Raw genomic sequence first — 20,241 nt, 5'->3', positions numbered from 1 at the left:
CTTTTTGTGTAACTGAGATAATTTTGTGCTATAGTTTGTGAGAAATAGCTGATTTGAATTTGAAATTAAAAATGATTGCAGTCATGTGGCATATACAAAGAAAACATGCAAGTCTCTTTAAATACAGTATAGTGGAGTTTCATAAAATTGCTGATTTTGTCTATCTACAACTGAATTATTTGGTAATTCATACAATTTCTCTGTCATTTTTACTTCCTCCTGTGGACCTAATTGGATGCTCTAAATGGACAGATAGAACCTTTGAATGGACGAGAACTAATAAATCGCACCTCTGAGCCACAGGCGCTCCATGTATAGAAAATGTGACCTCAGTGTATATGACCACATACCTGTTGGCAATGTTCTTAGAGTGGGATAATAAGAGGGAGTGAAAATGCTGAAGAACAGCAGGACTGAGAGTCTCAGAAAAGAGAGTTTGCTTTACTTTTCTCATCAAAGCTGATATTTGCAAGACACCAGAGTGTACCTCTCCTGTTTGCTATGCAAATGTAAAGTAATAAAATGCTCTATCACTTACAACAAGGAGTGAGGAATCGCCAGACGATGGTACAGCCATGTGTTAGATTGAGTCTGAGAAATGGATCCTTGGTGATAAACTCACCTGCTGGAAGAAGTCTCAAATACGTTCAGTTTTGCTTTTGTCAAGTGTCTCGTCCTATTTCAGCAGAGCCATCAATCATCTGAGAGCATTCTGTCATTATACTGCCACCGAATGTGATCATATGTTCTTCACTGTCAGCAAATGAGTGCTCACCTTCTCTGCGGTTGACCTTAGCGTAGACGGGCCCATGACTGCTGGACAGCTGGGACGAGCACCTGAACGATGACGATGGCAGATTGTACACCAACGGGTTTTCGCAAACCTCTGTAGGAAAAACAGACAAGTGAAAGTTAGAGGCTGAAACAAGGACAATCCGACAGAAACACGACAGGCAGACACTGTAAAGTCACACAATTACCCAACGCACATTGGAAAGAAAAAATGACAATAAAAACGGGAATTATAGAAATGCTTGGCCAAAACAAGTTATCATGGTTATCTATTTTCTATCTTGTAGTCTTAGCTGACTATGATATTGAAATGATCTCTTAATATTTTTTAACATGTATTTAAAGGGTGAGTACACCCCTGCCTTCTGCTGAGCTGCCATTTGGAGGGAAATTAAAAAAAAAGCCTCGATTATGGGCGTTACTGCTGTAGCAGTAAGACACGCCCAGCTACTTTCAGTAACCGCCTCCTCCCCTCCGTCTCCGCACACACAGAATCAAAACCCATCACAAATGCTAGCTAACGAGCTAAACATGAGCGAGTCCAACAGTGCGAACACTTCTGCCACAGAGAGGTCATTAGATTTGGAGGACCTAGCTACGCGCTACAGTTTGCAAGGAGGCGGGTGTCAGATTTTATAGGAGGGGCAGGGCCAACAGTTAAAGTGATAACACAGGGGCTTACCATTCAATCAATAGCAAAATTCAGTTGTAATAGCCGGCGTTCAACCCTTAGTGGCCAGTATACCGGACATTTTACAGCTAAATACGCAAAATTAAAATAATTTTACTAAAATGTGAAGAGTGGGACAAGGATCAATCAACAGCACTACTTAATACCCAAATACACATATATCCAGCAGAAAAAAAGTCGGTTTGGGGTGCACTTACTGTACTCTTTAAAGCTACAGACTCAAGGTGTCAGTTTATTTACTGCCATATTTTAGGAGTGAGTAAATATTAACACAATCCATTGAAGAAGAGAAGCAGTGCAAAATATTTGCTCTGTTCAAAATGGCATACTCCGTACGACACACTATAAACTCAGTTAGTATATATACTGTCTACTATATAATATAAGTACGGTTAGGATGATTAGGAAGATGACCATTCCCACTGAAGTATACTTTCAAGATTCCCAAGATGCATTTCAAATATTTGGCTAAATATCTCTGTTGATTCTCCACCTTTAAAAGTTCTGAAAGCATTTAAGTGAGAAAGTGACCAAGTAGAATCTCAACATGAGGAAACACAATTCATGCCGACATTTTGGAGAATTTCGGAGATCCAGAAATACTGTTTTCGAAAAGGGGATGTTTGACTTTGAGTTTGAAGCTTTCAGTTGGTAACGTGTGTTATTTTCATGACATGACGTATTTTGAAGAAAACTATGTATTTATTATTCAAGCAAAATGTTGATTTTGTTTTATTTATTTTTTTTTAAATAAAAGGATGGAACAGCTTTTTAACTTACTTCTTCATGCGTACTTCCGGTTCCTTCAAAATAAAACACCATGGCGTGTTTTACGGACTGAGGCTGTCGAGTCGGACGACTTTTATTTTGAAGCCTGAGGCTGTGTCATTTGACGGCATTTCATCTGACGGAGGGTTTGTTAAGACATGAGTCGGTTTGATCTGATAAATGACAGAGGTTTTCCTGATACCTCACTCTAAGACCTGAGGATGTCCTAAAATATACAACGTAGTCCTGACTAAAAAACACACCTGAGTGTGAGAAAAGGCATGTTAGCAGGTTTGTAGCGCAAATATTATCTGGATTAGTGCTTCTAAGACAGTGTACTGGTGTTCAATTAAAAATGCTTGAGAAGCTGCTGGTTTGTACGTACCAGCACCACAAACAGCAAGCTCATATTTTGATGCGGCCTTTTTGTTTTGGACTTTGTGTTCAGTTTATCAATGTTGACTGATGGTCTGAACACAGTTTAGCCCCCCTGGACGAGTTCAGCCATTTTCCGTCAAACTGCAGCAAACAACCCCTTGGCTTTTTTCCACAGAAATTGTTTTTCACCTGTAGGGGAAAGGAGGATTGAGTGACACCAAACACTGATAAATATATATTACTTCAAAAGACAACCATTAATAACTATCTAGAAAAATCCGGCGCCCACTTGTTGAAATAGGTTCTGTGTTACCAGCTTCTGCGAAGTCCAAAACTCTACCAGCACTTTTCAAACATAGATAAATGTCAACTATCACTTGGTAATACTTGACATTTAAATCAGCCTGCTGGTAAACAAAATAAGCATTTGATATATCTTCTTAAAGTGAAATAAAACGGTAACACTTTACTTGAAGTTTTATACATAAGGCTGACATTACACTATCAATATCTGTCATTAGCATGATTAAGGTATCATGAAGGCTGTCATTAAGTGTTCACTAAATTATGACACATTTCACTAAATTATGACACCTTTGGAGCTACTGTATGTTGGCATTTTGTGGGTCGAGGAGGGATGTAGTGGGGTTAGGTAGGATAAGGGTTATGGTTAGGGTTTGGTTTAGGTGTAACGGAGGGTTAGAGTTAGGGTAACAAACAACACTTAATGACAGCCTTCATTTATTTACTTATTTATTTGTGACAAGGAACAATGCACATTAATAAACATGAACATGTAAATGTGCCTGATTGTAGCCACAGGCTAGTTCCATCTGTAGTTCCCGGCAGGTTGATGTTGTGTGCAACCATGGCTCAGTGGTAGAGTGGTTCCAATCCAGCTCTATCCAAGTCATTGTCGTTGTGTCCTTGGGCAAGGCATTTCACCCACATGGCCTCATATGAATGTGGTGTGTGTGTGAGTGCTGGTGGTGGTCGGAGAGGCTGATATGGCTGCCTCGTTTCTGTCAGTCTGCCTCAGGGCAGCTATGGCTACAATAGTGGCTTACCACCACCGTGTGTGGGGTAAAAGAACAATGCATATCAATTAATGCACATCAATGTAAAGTGCTTTGAGTGTCTATGAAAAAGCACTACATAAAATTTAAAAACAACAGAAGAAAAGAGATAAAAACAGACAACTCCAAAATCAGACAGCATGGACAGTATAATAAAATACAAAGACTTAAATATCATGCCATGACATCTTATTAATGCTAATGACAGGTGTCCTGTCATAATAATGACAACATAATGTCAGCCTTATGTATAAAACTTCAAGTAAAGTGTTAACAAATAAAAACTAGCTATCAACCTTCTGATATACAAATTAAGCCATTAATATATGTTGTTAAAGGGAAATGAAACAGTCTTTTAAAAGGCTATTTGCTTCCATTTGTCATTAAAAGCATCCTTCAAGGATGACTAGCATGCATTCAGGCAGTTTCTGAGATGCAAATAAACATAATCACACTTAAGAAATCAAAACACCCAAAGGTACCGATTCTCCTCATTTGTCCCCCATACACAACGGAGGACAGGAACTTTTTCATTATAAAAGAAATCAACTAACTTTGTGGCAATGATAAGGGGAAAAAAGTTTCCTGTGATTCTCTCGGGCAGCTATGATGGTTAGTGTTTACCAGTGAGGAGCCCTCAGAGTGAATCTAATAGTGTCTGAGATGTATGAGTGAGATGATACACAGTGTGTGTGTTTGTTCGTGTGTGTCACTGATTAAGATGGTGGGCAGGAGGAATGTGTGAGGTTAGCTTTGTAGGTTAGATTGGTGCATCAATAGCTTTGCAAGGCTTTGAGATGATATTTGTAAAGTATGGCAAAGCCAATGAACTGTGACCTTTTCTGCAATATTGCAGCAATTGGGGTTCGTGATTCTGATTAATGTCAGGGAGGAGGCGAAGCTCATTAAAACGCTTGAAGCTTTTCTACCCTGGGATTGTATCGAGCAAAACATCTTAGGAATTAAAGGTAGCAAAGATGTTATGAAAAGGTTTCTTTCTCATCTTTTGGACTTTAGAAGAGTCAAAAATGACTTAAAGCTGTTTGAGATTTTTTTTTTTTTTTCTCAGATAAAGACATAATGTAAGCTTCATAAATCAATAAATCGGAAATCGTTTGTTTTTGATCTCCACTGTTAAAGGGGACATATTATGAAAAATCCACTTTTTCAGTCTTTTTGAACACATCTGAGGTAACTTGAGTGTCCACCAGCACACAAAATGTGAAATAAATCCATCCAGTCCTTTGTTTGTGGTCTGAGTATAACTCTAACGACACAGAGAAAAGTGCTCAGTTTCAAATTTTCTACATTTGTGACATCACAAGTGCAATCGAGATAGAAAATACCCTCTCCGCCAATGTTTTTCTCAATAGTGAAGGAGTGATGGCTACCGGTAAAACTAAATACCAAACATGCCTGCTGCCGGTGCCACGCCTCCACAGTGACACACACTGTATGCACTATTTGTTCATGCAGAGGTGAAAAACAGCATAGTATGTCCCCTTTAACACTCTTGGGCAACTATATGGGGACATTTTTGAAGTATGCACGGTGGGCACACTAGTCATACTTAAATGCTTCATGATGCATTGCGAGTGGAATTTAAAATCGTCCTGGGACCAGCTTCAAGCTACAACTAACATTGCAAAATAAAAGCCTCTCTTGTTGTCTTCCATTAGTTGTTTAATGCTTTTGTAGATAGGCCTCTTGTTTTGAAGTTAACCACAAGTTTTGTCAGTAGCACAATGGTGGGTCTCCAGAAATCTCCAAAATGTTGGCATAAAATGTGTTTCTGTGAGTTTTATGAATTAAATGAGCACATGTTGATATTCTACTTGGTCACTTTCTTAAAATGTTAAATGTTAAAATGTTTTCAGAACTTTCAAAGGTGGGGAATCGATGGAGATATTTAGCCTCAGTGTGCTTCAGGTTTTTTGTTTGTTTTAGGTTCAAAATGCATCCTGGGAAACTTCAAAAGTATACTTCTGTAGGAACGGTCATCATCGCTCATCATCCTAAACACACTTAGACAGTATATACTCATTGAGCTTGTAGTGTATAGTAGAGATTGTGCCATTTTGAACGCAGCCTCAGTGTTAAGCCTGATATATGATTCTGCGTCAAGTCGATGCTGTCGCCGCATGTATCTCTCTACATGGACGTAGACCCCCACTCCGTAACCTGAGGTGCGCCTGCTGAGGCGTCGAGGCAAAGCGGAACGTGATTGGTCCGCCGCAAACCTCACCCCGGTCACTGCCTTTTCCAGACAACACCGCCATGTTTCAACTTTTTGCGGAGCGATATGAGAGTTGTTACTACAGTTGATTGAGTTAAAGAGAGAACCGAAATGGACAAAATGTGCCAGAGTTTTATTATTTCCTTTCATAGCTGCAGCACGTGAAGCACCACCAAACGAGTCCAACAAGAGTCTGCCTCATCTCTGTACCTACAGCGTGTTTGTGTTTCATTATAAGGAAACAATGAGCGACAATGCTGCGGAGGCTGTCTGAGGAGCAGACACAATGTGACTGTCCAAAGCGGTCGATAGTGCGCTCGATACACTTTTATATTTTGTTTGCATGTTACATATGTTTATATTGAAAAATAAAGCGCACCTTTTGAAACCGTTGTTTTCCTATTTGTGTCCAACACAGATATTAATTACATTTTAAGATGCTTAAAAAACATTGCTTTCTGTGATCGGAAGATAAACTTTTTAATGCTCCACTGAAACCTCACACACACACACACACACATAACTACGCTACACTTGTGGCTTTACTTGTTTGCATTTCTGATATCAAACATTTAATTAACTGATAATAGTGAGCAAACATTCTAACATGCCAATGTTAAAAGTAAATTCTTTTATTTTCGCTATCTTCATCCTGATGTTGACAGAGCTCATATTTAATCTTTAGATCAACAGTAATTCTTATTTTAAAGCAGCTTCTGTGGGATCTTTTGCTCACAGTAATAACGTTGATATCAGATTTAATCTGATCTCTTTAATCTCTTTTTTTTGCAAAGAGTTGTAAGAATTAGGAATGTATTTGATTAAATTTTCTGTCGGCGTTGATCAATTCAGTAACAGGATCATCCTCAATAGAAGGTAATGTGTTTTTTTATGCTAATATTCATCACACATGAGAGTTAGAGGATTAAAACTACTTTTCATTTTGGCTTCCTTTCTGATTTTATAAGTTTGACAGAATTCAAAGGATTTGTGTGTGTTTTTTTTTTTACTTTACTTTAAAAGTTCATAGTTTCAGAGCTAGTTGTGTTCACATTGAGCAGAATCTCTTCTCCTCTCCTCATTCTATTTCTGCCTACAGCGAAGAGAAAGGATTTAAACCAAAGCATCACTAATGATATCAAGTCATATTTTCATTTAAATTTAGGCGTAATATTGTCAAATGTGTGATGACACTGATGGGACTACAAAAACGGTAAAGTCTTACATCCAAACTGAAATGTTGACCTTCCTATTCACTCCGCTCCCCTCAATTTAATTAATAGGATGCTGTGGTGACTTTTAACATCCGAAACCTCCATAGTAATGATTTTCCACGATGCGTGTTTGACTGGCACTTTTCTGCACCGTAATTATTAGAACCAAAGGGTGAGACAACAAATCTTGGTATTTCTTTATTTCTATCTGCCATAATTAGTAGCTTAATGGGAGGCAAAGATCATCAGCAAATTAAATGATGATGAATGGGGAATCTTCACAGCACCACAGCAGCAGTTAACGCCATTACAGGCATTTAAACATTCATCAAATTGAAACACGCTGGGGACTGAAACAAAAAACAAGGGGGGAGGGAAATAAATGCCCACCAACATAATAGTGAAAATAGAAAATAAGTCAATCTAACTTGATGAAACGCATCATTTAAAGATGTAGACTTGGAGAATTGCTGTGAGTTGCATCACTTCTGCTAATGGGCAAAGCAGGAGACGTGCAGACAATAGAACATTATTAAAGAAGGATATTAGCATTTTAAAATAGGAACCTGTTTTCTAAATATACATTGTTTACAAGTGGGGGAAAATTGCATTTAGTGTCTCTGTGAACAACTCCACAAATCAGGCTTTTAGACAATTTTGTGAAGTAAAACATGAAAAAAGAGCAACATTTAACCAACGTTTTTAAAGTAGCACATTGTGTTTGTGTCTTAAATTTTGTACATTGCGGTCATTACATTTTAATGCCTTTCAATGCATTGACAGTCTGATCTCAGAATTATAAAAGAAAACCTAAAAGAAAACTGGAATATGAATTAAATACCACGAACAAAATCAAATGACAAAACCTTCATTAAAGTATGAGCAAAAAGTTGATGGCTGAAACAGACAAACCTAGCATATTTAGCCAAAACTTTGTGCATACAGTACATTCCCTTCACATTTAAACAAAATGCCTCGTACAATTGATCCTAATTTTGTGTAAGATGCTGAGAATGTTATTCGTCAACTTTACAATATTAGGTCATATCTAGTCCTGACTAGACTTGACTAGATTTGACCAGTAGTTTTGATTTTTACAGTGTTACAACTTACTTAGTTCAATAAAAGTTGGATATAATAAACAGATACATCATTGTTAACTTGTGTTTCTGAACAACACTGAACTTTACCAACAGCCATGAGTTGAATTTACAGTGGGAGCAGATTGGAGGATGACAGCTTAAAAGAGGGACAGCAGATTATTTATGAATCTAAGTGTCCTTTAGGTGACAGATGAAAAAAAAAAAATGTCAACACAGCAGACAATGATTTGGGGGAAATAGTCGATTGTATTTCAACATGAGTCCAAAAGGCCAGAGGCTAAGTGCAATATAACAGGATGAAAGCTAATGCAGTGACGGCTGGCCAATAGAGGGCGCTCGGGAACGCTCATCATCCCGATCCTCTTAACCATACTTATAGTATATAAAAGACAGTATATACTTATTGAGTTTGAAGCGTGTAGTACGTAGTGTGCCATTTCGAGCAGAGCTACTGACATAACAGGAAAGGAAAAATTGTTTTAATGCATGTGATTCAGTCGAAGCGAGAAGTGATTCCAAGTGATTATGAAACCTTCCAAACACACGGCATTTTGAGACAATACCGTTTAATTTTAAACTACTCATTAATTATATTAATAATAATATATTTATGTATTATACACTGTTGGAGTAGTAAACAGATCTATTAGTTTTGGATATTTGTAGAGGTAGGTGGTCTGGGATTTTTCTTCTCTTGATTGAGTGGTCCTTTGGTTTGAAAAGATTTGAGAAATGCTGCTTTAAGTAAAGAGAGTGACTCATTTGTTAACAGAAATAGTGCCAGAAGAGAACACATATAGGTGCTGACAAAGCTGTTTACAAAGGAACAACGCTGCGGGTGGGACAGTTGGACACTGATGTTACTGAGGCTGTAATAATGCTGAAACTTGTTTCTCTGCACGACAGGGCAGCCACACACACACACACACACACACGCACACACACACACACAAAGGAAACTCAGTGATGGGTGAAATGAGAGAAGGAGCTGGGAGTGACACTGCATGGCTAAACGACAGAGTGCAAAACCATGAAAGTTCACACCTCCAGGTTTTAAGCACATTTCACTTCCCCTTCCTTCTTTCTTTCTGCTTTTCTTTTACACAATCTCCCCTCCCACAACACAACAGAGTGATGAAAGTTGAATATCTATTCTTTTGTAATCCCACCTCTGCATTTTTTTAAGTTGGAACTTCGGAATCAGGAATTTTTGTATCCACGGAAGACGGGAATACAAATATATGCACAATGAAGGAAAGTGGATGTTAAAATGTAGAATCATAGGAAATGACAGGCTTGGATGATCATAAATATTCATTTCATTTTTGGGATGCTTCCATGATCAGCAGTTTGATTGTGTCTGATTAACACATTTTACATTTGATATGCATGCACACAAAACAATTTGTGTGTGCACAAATGAAGAAATATAAATTTGAGAATCACATTAACATTTGTAAATTTTCCTCCAGTGGATACAAATCCGATGTGGATTTTTGTGTTTTTTCCACTTACAAAATCTGCAATAAAATCCTGTTTTTATACAAAACCTTCACTTATTTTTATCACATATTTATTTATAAGCATCTGTAGTGTTATGTGCAATTTTTATTTTTTACAGTTAAATATAACTCAGATTCACGCTCAATATCTTTAACTTCATTTATAGGTTGATATTATATTTTCTTGTTTTTGCTCTATTTTCTTTCACTGTTGTGAATTACCCCGTTGTTGGATTTATAAAGTAGAATCGAATCAAATCTAAAATTACTGCCAACACACAGGCATTATGTGATGACTAAAGACTTGCAATGCAAACACTGCTTGCATGCAGTTTAGATTTGGTGGTAAAGCTCTGTTCTTGGACCTCTCTGCCCTTCTGCGTAGAAAGTCTGAAGCAAAGGGAGCTCCTACTTGCACTTCCATGAGCTACATGGAAAAGCATGAGCAGAGAGAGCGGTCAGCATGACCCCCTGAAACTAAAGCGCAGACGTTAGATGCCAACAGGAGACACTGTTTAATTAAACAGAAGAGGAAGAGCTGGGGTGGAGGTGGGTTACAAGGCGTTGCGGACGAAGCGTGCGGAAGTAGGCGTGTTGCAGTGGTTTAAAGATAGGGCCGTGCCTAATTCTAACCAATGAGAAGCATGGAACATGATCAGCTGGATGATTAACTGAATTAGGGGGATGGATGCTGTCAGTTGTTACCAGCTAATGTCAGTTGGCGGGGCTGGGCTAGCTTGACTTCCATGCCTGCCTGAAGTAACGCGATGCTCAATTTTTGTCGGATTCACAGGACGACAATCCACAAATGCAACTGTGATTCTCAAATGTAAATTAAATTTACAATGTATTTTCATTTGGGCACGAAAATCTACTGTAAGTCTAAACACAATGTATGTTCAGGCTGTAATCGAGCAGACATTTTTACATGTGCATTCATGAAACCTTTAACAGTAACCATACCTCATGCTACAGACTGTACCAAATGGGAAAATACCTATTATTGCATATTTAAAGGGCAACACAACCACACCAAGTCAGTCCTTTTGTTGTCTACTGCCTAGTTGATCAAACAAGCGTCTTCCTTCTTCAAAAATAAAAAGATTTACACTGAATTATATCATTTTTAGCACTTTTTTCTGATCCAATGTCAATGGATTTCTTGGTGGGAAAGGGTACTCTAATGTTTAACACACCCTCTTGTCATTCAACATTAACACACAATGTGTTTTTTGCAGATAGCTGATGCCAACAGTTTCTGTTTTCCTGCTGCCTTAGGGAGTGACAGTGAGTGGTGGACTCAGCAAAAAGTGGCAGATTCTTGGACCGATAACAAGTCGTTTGATGCAATGACGGAGCTTTTTGATGAATTGCTCTGTTTTTAGGGAGGCAGACGCCCCCGGGGAGTCAGCCTCTAGCAAACACAAAAACTCTCAGGTCACAAAGGCAGATGGATGGACTCCAGTTGTCTGTCACTTTTGTCGCCTAGCCCACCTGTCCCTGGAATAATGGATCTATAGATGTATGACGACAAGCAGCTCCAAAGTAGGACTCCTACATGTGACCTTGACCCAATCAGGGCTTCTTTATGACTGCTTCACCCCTATGCTAAACACAAGACAGGGATTTATCCTTCTTTGTTTGCTCTTTGTAGCACTGACATCTCTTGGAAGAGGATGAGTTTGTGGCTAAGACCCCAAACGCAATCAGGTCACACTGGTTTATGTCAGAGTTGCATTTTTTTCCTTAGTTCAAAATCATTTTCTATTTGGAAATGGAAGATATGTGGGTCATCAAGTTCACTCCGTTTTGCATCTGGTTAAGAACATGTAATGAAAGCCATAAAAGGGAGTGAACAAATCTAGTGTTACACAGTGCAGTATTCATTAAAGGGACACATTTTACAACATCCTTCTACAATCATGACCAAGGTCCACTGACTGTTACCAGAAAAGAAATTCAAAAGATGATGTCGTATAAGACGAAGGTCCTTGTAAGTAAACAACTTTCAGCCCCAAGAACTTGATTTTCTTGTACGTTATGTGAGAAATTTTTAAAAGGGAAAAATTCCCAAATTGTATGAAATAAAATTTATTTAAATTTTTTTAACAAGAAAATGGTAAGTACCAATATCAATAACAAGTGGAATGTTTATCAAACTGTTATTATTTTGCTTCTACAACAGATTCTGATTCTGTTAAATTCTTAAAAAAAAGTAACCACATACATCTATAAAAGTGCCTGTATGTTTTATGAAAATAACTTCAAACTTCAAGCTAAAATGCATTGAGGAGTGAGGTAGTTTAACAAGGTTTGATGTGGTTCCCCTAGTGGCACACCTAGTGACCGGGTGTTTATGTGCTAAGCATATGTTAGCGCAATTAAATGTTTTTTTTTTTTTTTTCTTTATAAAAAAGAAGAATAAAGAAATCCTTTTAGACATTTTTTTGGATCGATACAAAAATCGTGATATATTGCAGAATCAATTTTTTTACTTACACCCTTAGTCTTTGGGTATTAATTAGTGCTGCTGATTGACTAAAATGTCAAGACTTGGACAAGAATCAAGGCATTTCATTTTGGTATGTTTTGTTACATAAATGTAAGAGTGTCTGCCCTCTATGGGTAGAAACCCAGCTATTACAATCAAATTTCGCTATTGGCTGAGAATGGTGGCTTTGTACGTTTTGGTGGCTTCTTACATCACTTCTAGCCCCGCCCCTTCTATAAAAACTAGCACCTGTGGACTCTGCAATCTGTGGCGAGTAGATTTGATTGAGAGAATTGTGAATAGAGAGCTATAGAGGGTATTGTGCAGCTAGTTAGTATTTGGACATTTTATAGTATAAATTGGGCGTGTCTTAACTGCTCCAGGAGCCACGCCTATAATGAAGGCATTTTCTAAATTTTCCTCCTAGTGACAAAGCAGCCAAAACCAGGAGTTTAGTTACTCTTTAAATAGTGCAGGGAAGGCAATCAGTAAAAAAACAAACACCCTATGGAAACAGGAAGGAGGAGGAGATCGCACTCACTCTTTTACACAAGAGGAGCCCTACAACGGACAAAAAGAGGGACGTAGAATTAAAATCTAACAAGCCACCACAGCACATGCATTTTTATTAATAAAAAAACAAAGAAAGCCAGGGGTGGACAACCAGGACCCACACAACCTGACTGACCCGACACATCCACCAAAATCATAACCCACAGAATGATGAATATACAGAAATAATAACGCCAAAAGCCAGAATTACGTCTTATGAAAAGGTAATAATTAAAACTTCATCCTATTTTCTATTTCATCACAGTAATTATTCATGCAACCTTTTGGTTGTATTTCTGCTTAGTCTAGTTTCTGCTCTGGTGAAATGGTGTTGTTAAAGAAAAACAAAACTCATTTATGAAAATAATGAATAAAAACTATAAATGACCTTACTACTGCTCCACAATCCTATTGTTTGTTGGTTTTTGCAGAACAAAAGCATTGAGTAACATTTTATGGGCTAAATATCCGTCAATGGTATAAACTAAAACAATGTGACTGACAAAGTACAGTGCATTTTAAAATATTTATAGAAAAACATACAAATGTTATACCACAACAAGCACTACAGCTGTGCAGTTAAAGCTATATAGTTAATAACCTGATAAGGAAAGAGTGTCAAAGTCATTTTAGTTCAGGGGCCAAATATGGACCACTTTAATCTCAAGTGGGATGCAGATTAAAGGCGGGAAAACGGGCATTTTTCACATTAATGTGCCCTAGTTTTTACTTCATCTTACACACATGGAAACCCATGCAAGGCAATAAGTGGCACATATTACTCCCTGCAGGATCTTCACTTCAAAACTAATTTATATTTAATTAGAGATTCTTTTTGGAATTATTTGAGGGAAAAATGCTGGATTTCAGGGGGTGGGGGTGGTGGGATAAGAGTTCTTTCCAAAATCACAATTTGAGAATAAATATGATTGACACTATGTGATATAGGCAGGGATGGACTGGGACAAAAATTCAGCCCTGGCATTATCAGTGACACCAGCTGTTGAGTCAGTGATGCTCAATATGTGGCTCTTTATGTCTTCATTTTAATTACTATTCCCCCAAAAAACCTTAAAAGGGGATTTTTAACCCTTTTTTACCAATAGACCCATGACACATGACCTCACAGGTCACGCCATGATGGAAGAACAAGCCACCGCGGAAAACATTTTGAAACCATAGACTGTATATAGCAAAGCAGAGAGCCCACGGCGATGGTAAACGTGTTTGGGTGTTTTAACACGGCTGGGCCTGGAGTACACAAGTCTTCCTTTAGGATACCAGCTGTGATAACCACCCAAGGGGAAAAAAACCGAGGCACTTTCTTGTGAAAGGAGGATGGCCTGGCTAGCTGCCTAGTGCAGGCGCTGACCTGAAAACAACAAACAATCCTTTTCTAGCTGGTAAGTTTTTCTACATGAGGCATGACTCAGTTTATGGTTAGCTGTTTTGCTTTTTCTGTTTTGTGTCAGAATAAGGAATACAACGATCAATAAATTAGCTCAGATTCTGAAAAACCAGCATTGTACACTCATATTACAGATGAATTATGAAAAATTTGCCTACTTACCCTGGATTTAACCACATGGAGTCCATTATGAATAAAAGCAACTACTTCACAAATCCGGCCACAAACAAACTGATTGTAAGCTTCCAGTCCTTTAAAACTTTTCATGTGGTCCATTGTGTGTCAGCTCATCATCATCATCAATTTCCCCTTCCACTACTTCAGCGGGTTGGGTGCCAAGGATTTGCTCCACCAGAGGCAGGAACCTTGACTTACCTTGCATTTCCCATTGGGAAAGCTAGATGTAAAGACAAGGTAGGTAAGTCACTCCCGGGAAATAAGAGAGATCTTCATTCCATTTGTCAACAGGAGCGTTGTAGGGGTCATTCCCGCCGATCAGACCCAGTTTCTCCTTGTACCGACTTCTCTCAGCTTCTGGTAGAGTGTCAACATAATCCGTGGCCTCCGACATATTGAGGCCAAATGGAGACGATCTTCGACAATTGTTTAGCACATGGGCTGCTTTCACTAAGAAAAAAAAATAACACTATTATTCAAGTAAACACACCCACGCAGGTGCATCCATATAGGGCCGTTATCTTCCAAGATGGCGCTGGGTCAATGAGCCGTGACATCAGTCACAAGGGTCTACTGTATATTCTTTGGCCATTTTGCAACATCCTTTAACATATTTACAAAAAGTTCTGACACTTTTTTCAGCTTTTTGTTTCCTTTTGCCAATAAAAATCTTTTTTCTTTTTCCAATTTTTTTGTCAATTTTCTCAAGTTCCTTTTGACACTTTTATCCAATTTTTGTCCTGTCTTTAATTTATTTTGGCCACTTTTCACCCAAATAATGTAACAATACTACTAGTTTCCCTTTCCCCCTACATTTAGCCTCTTTTTGTTCCACATTTTTGCCCTTTTTCACAATTGATTGCCACATTTTGCCCATTTATGCTACCCTTTGCCATTACATACCATATGGTTCCTCTTTATTGGCCCATTTTTGGGCCACTCTTGACTGCTTTTGGCCCATTTTTGTCACTGTAAACTTTTTTCTTGCCTTGTTTTTGCCACTTTGGGACCATTTTTGGCCACCTGTCATCATGTCTGCCTCCACTCACTCGTCAATAAAAACGTAGTGGACCAGTCTGGCCCACTTTGGGTCGATGGCCCACCGGGACGATGCTGGTATGCCAGATGGCCAGTCCACCCCTAGATATGGGCAGGGAAAACTGTTGAGTTAGGAAGGACTGTGATATCTATAAGTCAATTAGTTGGTGATTCACACAATGATTCATGTTTTCATGCTTTCATGTGTTCTTTAACTCTTGGGACTAGATCCCAAATGAATTTACTCAAGATTATTTTTCCCAGAAGAGCCACTTTTTAACCAAAAACAATTGTATGAAAAACTGTCTGTTTTTCATACAATTTCAACATTTAAAGCCCAAAGCAAAAATGAAATGTAAAAGGTCAGCAGAACTTCTGCTCATTCAAAGCAGCAAACCAGAGACAAAACAATGATGACAAAAAAAGAGAATTAAAACATGTTCCTGTTGCTTGTTGGTTAATCTCCCCTCAGAGGCAATGCGTTTGTTTTTCATCTTCCCAACAATCAGTTCTAACATTACTGCTGTAGCAAATGGCCAAAGGTGTTTTTAAACCACCTGAATGAGCTGAATGCAGTGCTGATGAAGAGGCTTTATATTCAAACTATGGCTACGTGACCAAATGTGGAAATGTGTGTTTATCAACAGCAGTAATCTGACAATGATGAATAACTCAATAGGAGAAACATCTTGTTCGCTCTTTACAAAAGCACAACAGATGTGACTGTTTGTCCAGAGCTCAGACCTCTTTGTTTTCTTTCTTACGGTTATTTACAGAGGATGAGGTGTGATGTGGAGGATAAAGAAAAGGGAGGAAACGCAGTGAAAATGCAAGATTTATCTTTGTTAATATAGGTTTTCCATGCAGGAATAGTGACTGGTCAATAACCCGATATTTGCTAAGTCGACATTTTACAACTCATTTGGCCAATGACTGATACAAATTTTTTTCAGCCAAAATGTGGCTGAAAATAAGATTATCAAGTCTGTAGTGGATTCGTACAGAATAATTGCATGAATCATAATGCAGGCATAAGATGAAGCTGAAAAAGATGTAACATCAGAAATCATTCCTTGAACAAAATACAATTTACGTTCTGTAAAACATCTGTTTTCATGGAATTTTTTCAAACCAAACAATCAAGATACTTGCAGTTTATTCTATTTAAAACAGTTCTTACTACTTAAATTTTGTATTTGATTGGTAAAAAAAATGGCATCTTTACAAGATCCAAGCATTTGTTGTCATTGGTGTATCTGATGAAAAAAAATAAAGCATTTGGAAATCAGTAAATTTAATTTACTGAATAATTCTGAGGCGCACAGTGGAACAGTTAGTTAGCATGTCCACTTCACAGCTAGATGGTCTTGGGTTCAAGCCCTGGGGTGGGCACTTGGGTCCTTTCTGTATGGAGTTTGCATGTTTCGTTGCCGGGTCACGCGGGCAGCATCCTTAGCAGGGATGCCCAGACTTCCCTCTCCCCGGCCACTTCTTCCAGATCCTCCGGGGGATCCCGAGACGTTCCAAGGCCAGCTGAGAGACAGTCTCTCCAGCGTGTCTTGGGACTTTCTCGGGGTCTCCTTCTGGAGCGATCCACCTCACCTGGCTCTTCTCAATGCAGAGGAGCATCGGCTCTACTCCTTCCCAGATAACTGAGCTTCTCACCCAATCTCTATGGGAGAGCCCGGCCACCCTACGGAGGAAACTCATTACAGCCGTTTGTACCCGGCGACGGAGAAGCGGAAGAAAATGGATGGATAGATGGATGGTTTGCATGTTCTCCTCATGCTTGCGTGGGTTCTATCCAGGTAATCTGGTTTCATCCCACTATCCTGTTACGGCAAATTTGCGGTTGACCTCATTTGGAGACATGATTTATTGCTCTGGTTGAATGATGGAGTCCAGGCGAGGCATTGATGATTTTATAAAAAAAGGTTTATTATAAAACTAAGTAAAAAGGAGTACAAAGATGGACAAAATTAGTGACCGCCCCGGGCGGACGTCCGATGATGACGTGTATGGTGTTTGTGTGTATGAATGAATGTGTATTGGGTGTGTATGTGTGACTATGTGTGTGTGTGTAGGCATGTGACTGTGTGATGCCTCCGTGTCTGAGGGATAAGATGTGTTTTGGGAAGCTGACCTCGAGAAGAGAGCAGAAAACATGAGACAGCAGAAATGAAAAGTCTCATCTTAAAGCCTTAAAAAGAATAAGGTATATGAGTAAATATGTTAATAAACATAACTAACAATTTTGCCCTGACAATCCAAAAAACATGACTGTTAGGTTGAAAAAATGCCTGTAGGAATGAATGTGAGTGTGAGTGGTTGTCTGTGCGTTGCCCTGCGACGTACTGGCGCCCTGTACATGGTTTACCCCCGCATAGCGCCCAGAGAGAGACCCCAAAGACCCTGAAAAAGGAGCAAGTGGGTCAGAAAATAAATGAATGAATAAAATTCTACTTTGAGATTGTTTAAAGCTTCGTATCTCCTGCAGTCTCCTCCCCACACACAAGATGGCAGCGCTTAGCTACGTCTCTCCATGAGACAAGGCCTGTTATTTTAATGATTAATTATATTGGTCAATGGTCAATGTCCGATACTTAATTTTAAAGGCGATATCCGCAAATACAATAACAGGACGATAATATTGTGCATCACTAAGGCTGTGTTTGAGATGCCATACTCTATGATAACCTGATAACTTCTAATACTGTCAAATTTTCTGGCCCCTAGTGGTGAACTAACTGATGCATCATTATGTCCATTTGTTTTTGTTTATTCCTTATGGTCTGCAATAATGTCACCAGGATCATTTAAATTAGGGTAATTTAAATTCAATTGATTAAAACTTAATCAATAAACCTGCTCTGATTCAGTAAACCATTGATCCCTGAGGGGAAATTGGGTGAAAATAATGCTGTTCTCATACATCTTAATATGACATATAAATTATTAAAAAGGAGCAGTCAGAAAAATCCACGTCAGTACAACTTATATATACATTTTAACTGTATCTTAATCATTATCATTTTAAATTACACTTTTAAATTTGACATACGTTTTTTGCCATTCTTTTTAGTAGTGTTTATTTTGTTTCCTCACAGGAGTTAAAAATGAATATTTTCTGAAAAATTGATGAAAAACAAAATTTAAAAAAAGAATGTGAAAAACTTAAAAATATATATATCTCTGTTGATTCTCCACCTTTGAAAGTTCTGAAAACATTTTAAGCGAAAGCGCGACCGAACAGAATATCAACATGTGGTCATGTGATCCATAAAAGTCGCTGTCACAGATTGGCACAAAGTGCACTGTTACGTTTCAGCTCATCATGCAGATCAGGTTGATCTGCTGCACCTGTAGCGTTGAGCACGGCTGTGAGTCGTTAGCAATCAGCTGGACTGGAGTTTATATAAGGAGGGTTTTCAGTCTGAGTGGGACTCAGAAGGTTCTGCACCATATGATGGCCTTCTTTACAGATTGAGTTTGACTGTGAATAATTGACCCACGTACTTCTTTGATTGTTTGTGGTGAACACCTCCTGTCTAGTTTTGTAGCTTCCACCTAATTATAAGTTGGTCCTAATTCTATCTATCATTTTGATTGATTCAGTGGGTGACAGTGAAGAGCAATCCCCCTCCTTGTTACCATTTAGAGAGTAGAGGTCCATTTTTTTTTTGTTTGGTGTGCAGTTTTGTTAGCTTTACCCATGGCCGACCCTTTTAATCGTTTATGTTTTACTGAGCTCTGAGGGGGCGAAAGAAACACATTTTATGCCAACATTTCCAAGATTTTCTGAGACCTCCCATTGTGCTAGTGGCAAAACTTCCAGTTAACTTAAAAACAAGAGCCCTATTTATAAAAGTGTTAAAAAGACAAGAAAATATGCTTTTGTTTTGAAAATGGAAGGTTTTAGCTTGAAGCCGGTCCCAGGACAATTTTATGTTCCTCTCGTAATACATCATTAGGTGGTTGAATATGACTAGAGTCCACTGTGCATACTTCAAAAATGTCCCGATATAGTATACATCTGGGTATTTCTTGCATACTCAATCTTTCCATACTATCTAATGTGAACATACTAATTTTGACATCAGACTTTAGTACGTTAGCGGGGTAGACTGGCCATCTGACATATCGTGCATTGTCCCGTTGGGGCGGTCTGGTCCGCTACTTTTTTGACGAGCGAGTGGAGGCAGACTTGGTAAAAGGTGGCCAAAAATGGTCCAAAAGTGACTAAAATGGGCCAAAAGCAATCAAATAGCCAAAAAATTGGAAATATAGAGGAACTAGGTGGTATGTAGTGGCAAAGGGTTAATGGGAAAAATGGGGCAAAAAATAGTGAAAAAAAAAAGGTAAAAAAAAAGAGGAAAATGTCGAGGGAAAAAAAACACAGACTAATATAAGTAGTTTTTATATATTAACATTTTCTCTGTTGGAGTTTTGCGGGGGGGGTGTAACTCTGGGGTGTTACTGCCCCTCAGGTTGAAGGTAGAATCGCCTGTATTAAAAATGTGCTGCTTATGTATGGGTTTCTGGGTTATTCAGATTAAAAAGAGTTAAAATAACCTGTGCACACCTGGAAGTCCCTTTTGTGCCCATGTTTGCAACAATTATTACAACGGTACTGGTGAAAAAAGGAAAAGACAGAAATCCCCTCCTACGTTGCTGAAAACTGAACGTAGGGGGCGCCATTGCTGTGTAGGGGCGAAAAATGACAATGTCGGGGGGGGGGCCCTACGCTCAACAGCGCTGCTGATGAGAATCCTGTATAGTGACACAGCGGACAGTCTTTATGGAGAACCAGAGATT

The 20,241-nt window shown here is 38.6% G+C and overlaps 1 protein-coding gene across 5 annotated transcripts in view; it reads right to left on the bottom strand.

Annotated features, from left to right (window-relative positions):
• Positions 1–20,241, bottom strand: part of LOC114462101 (contactin-associated protein-like 4) — a 91,143-nt gene that overhangs the window by 58,162 nt on the left and 12,740 nt on the right. For 2 of the 5 annotated variants that reach the window (XM_028444728.1, XM_028444725.1), the window contains exon 2: positions 776–886. The exons of 1 other annotated variant lie outside the window; for it this stretch is intronic. In XM_028444728.1, the coding sequence (XP_028300529.1) occupies positions 776–886 (111 nt within the window). Of the gene's footprint in view, positions 1–775; positions 887–14,586; positions 14,870–20,241 lie in introns of those variants that run through there. 2 more of the 5 variants (XM_028444727.1, XM_028444726.1) reach the window with 2 other exon arrangements.

The sequence above is a fragment of the Gouania willdenowi genome, chromosome 4, assembly GCF_900634775.1.
Source record: "Gouania willdenowi chromosome 4, fGouWil2.1, whole genome shotgun sequence".
Classification (NCBI taxonomy): Eukaryota; Metazoa; Chordata; class Actinopteri; order Blenniiformes; family Gobiesocidae; genus Gouania; species Gouania willdenowi.
The sequence above is the reverse complement of the archived record's forward strand: the minus strand, read 5'-3'. Positions and strand labels throughout refer to the sequence as shown.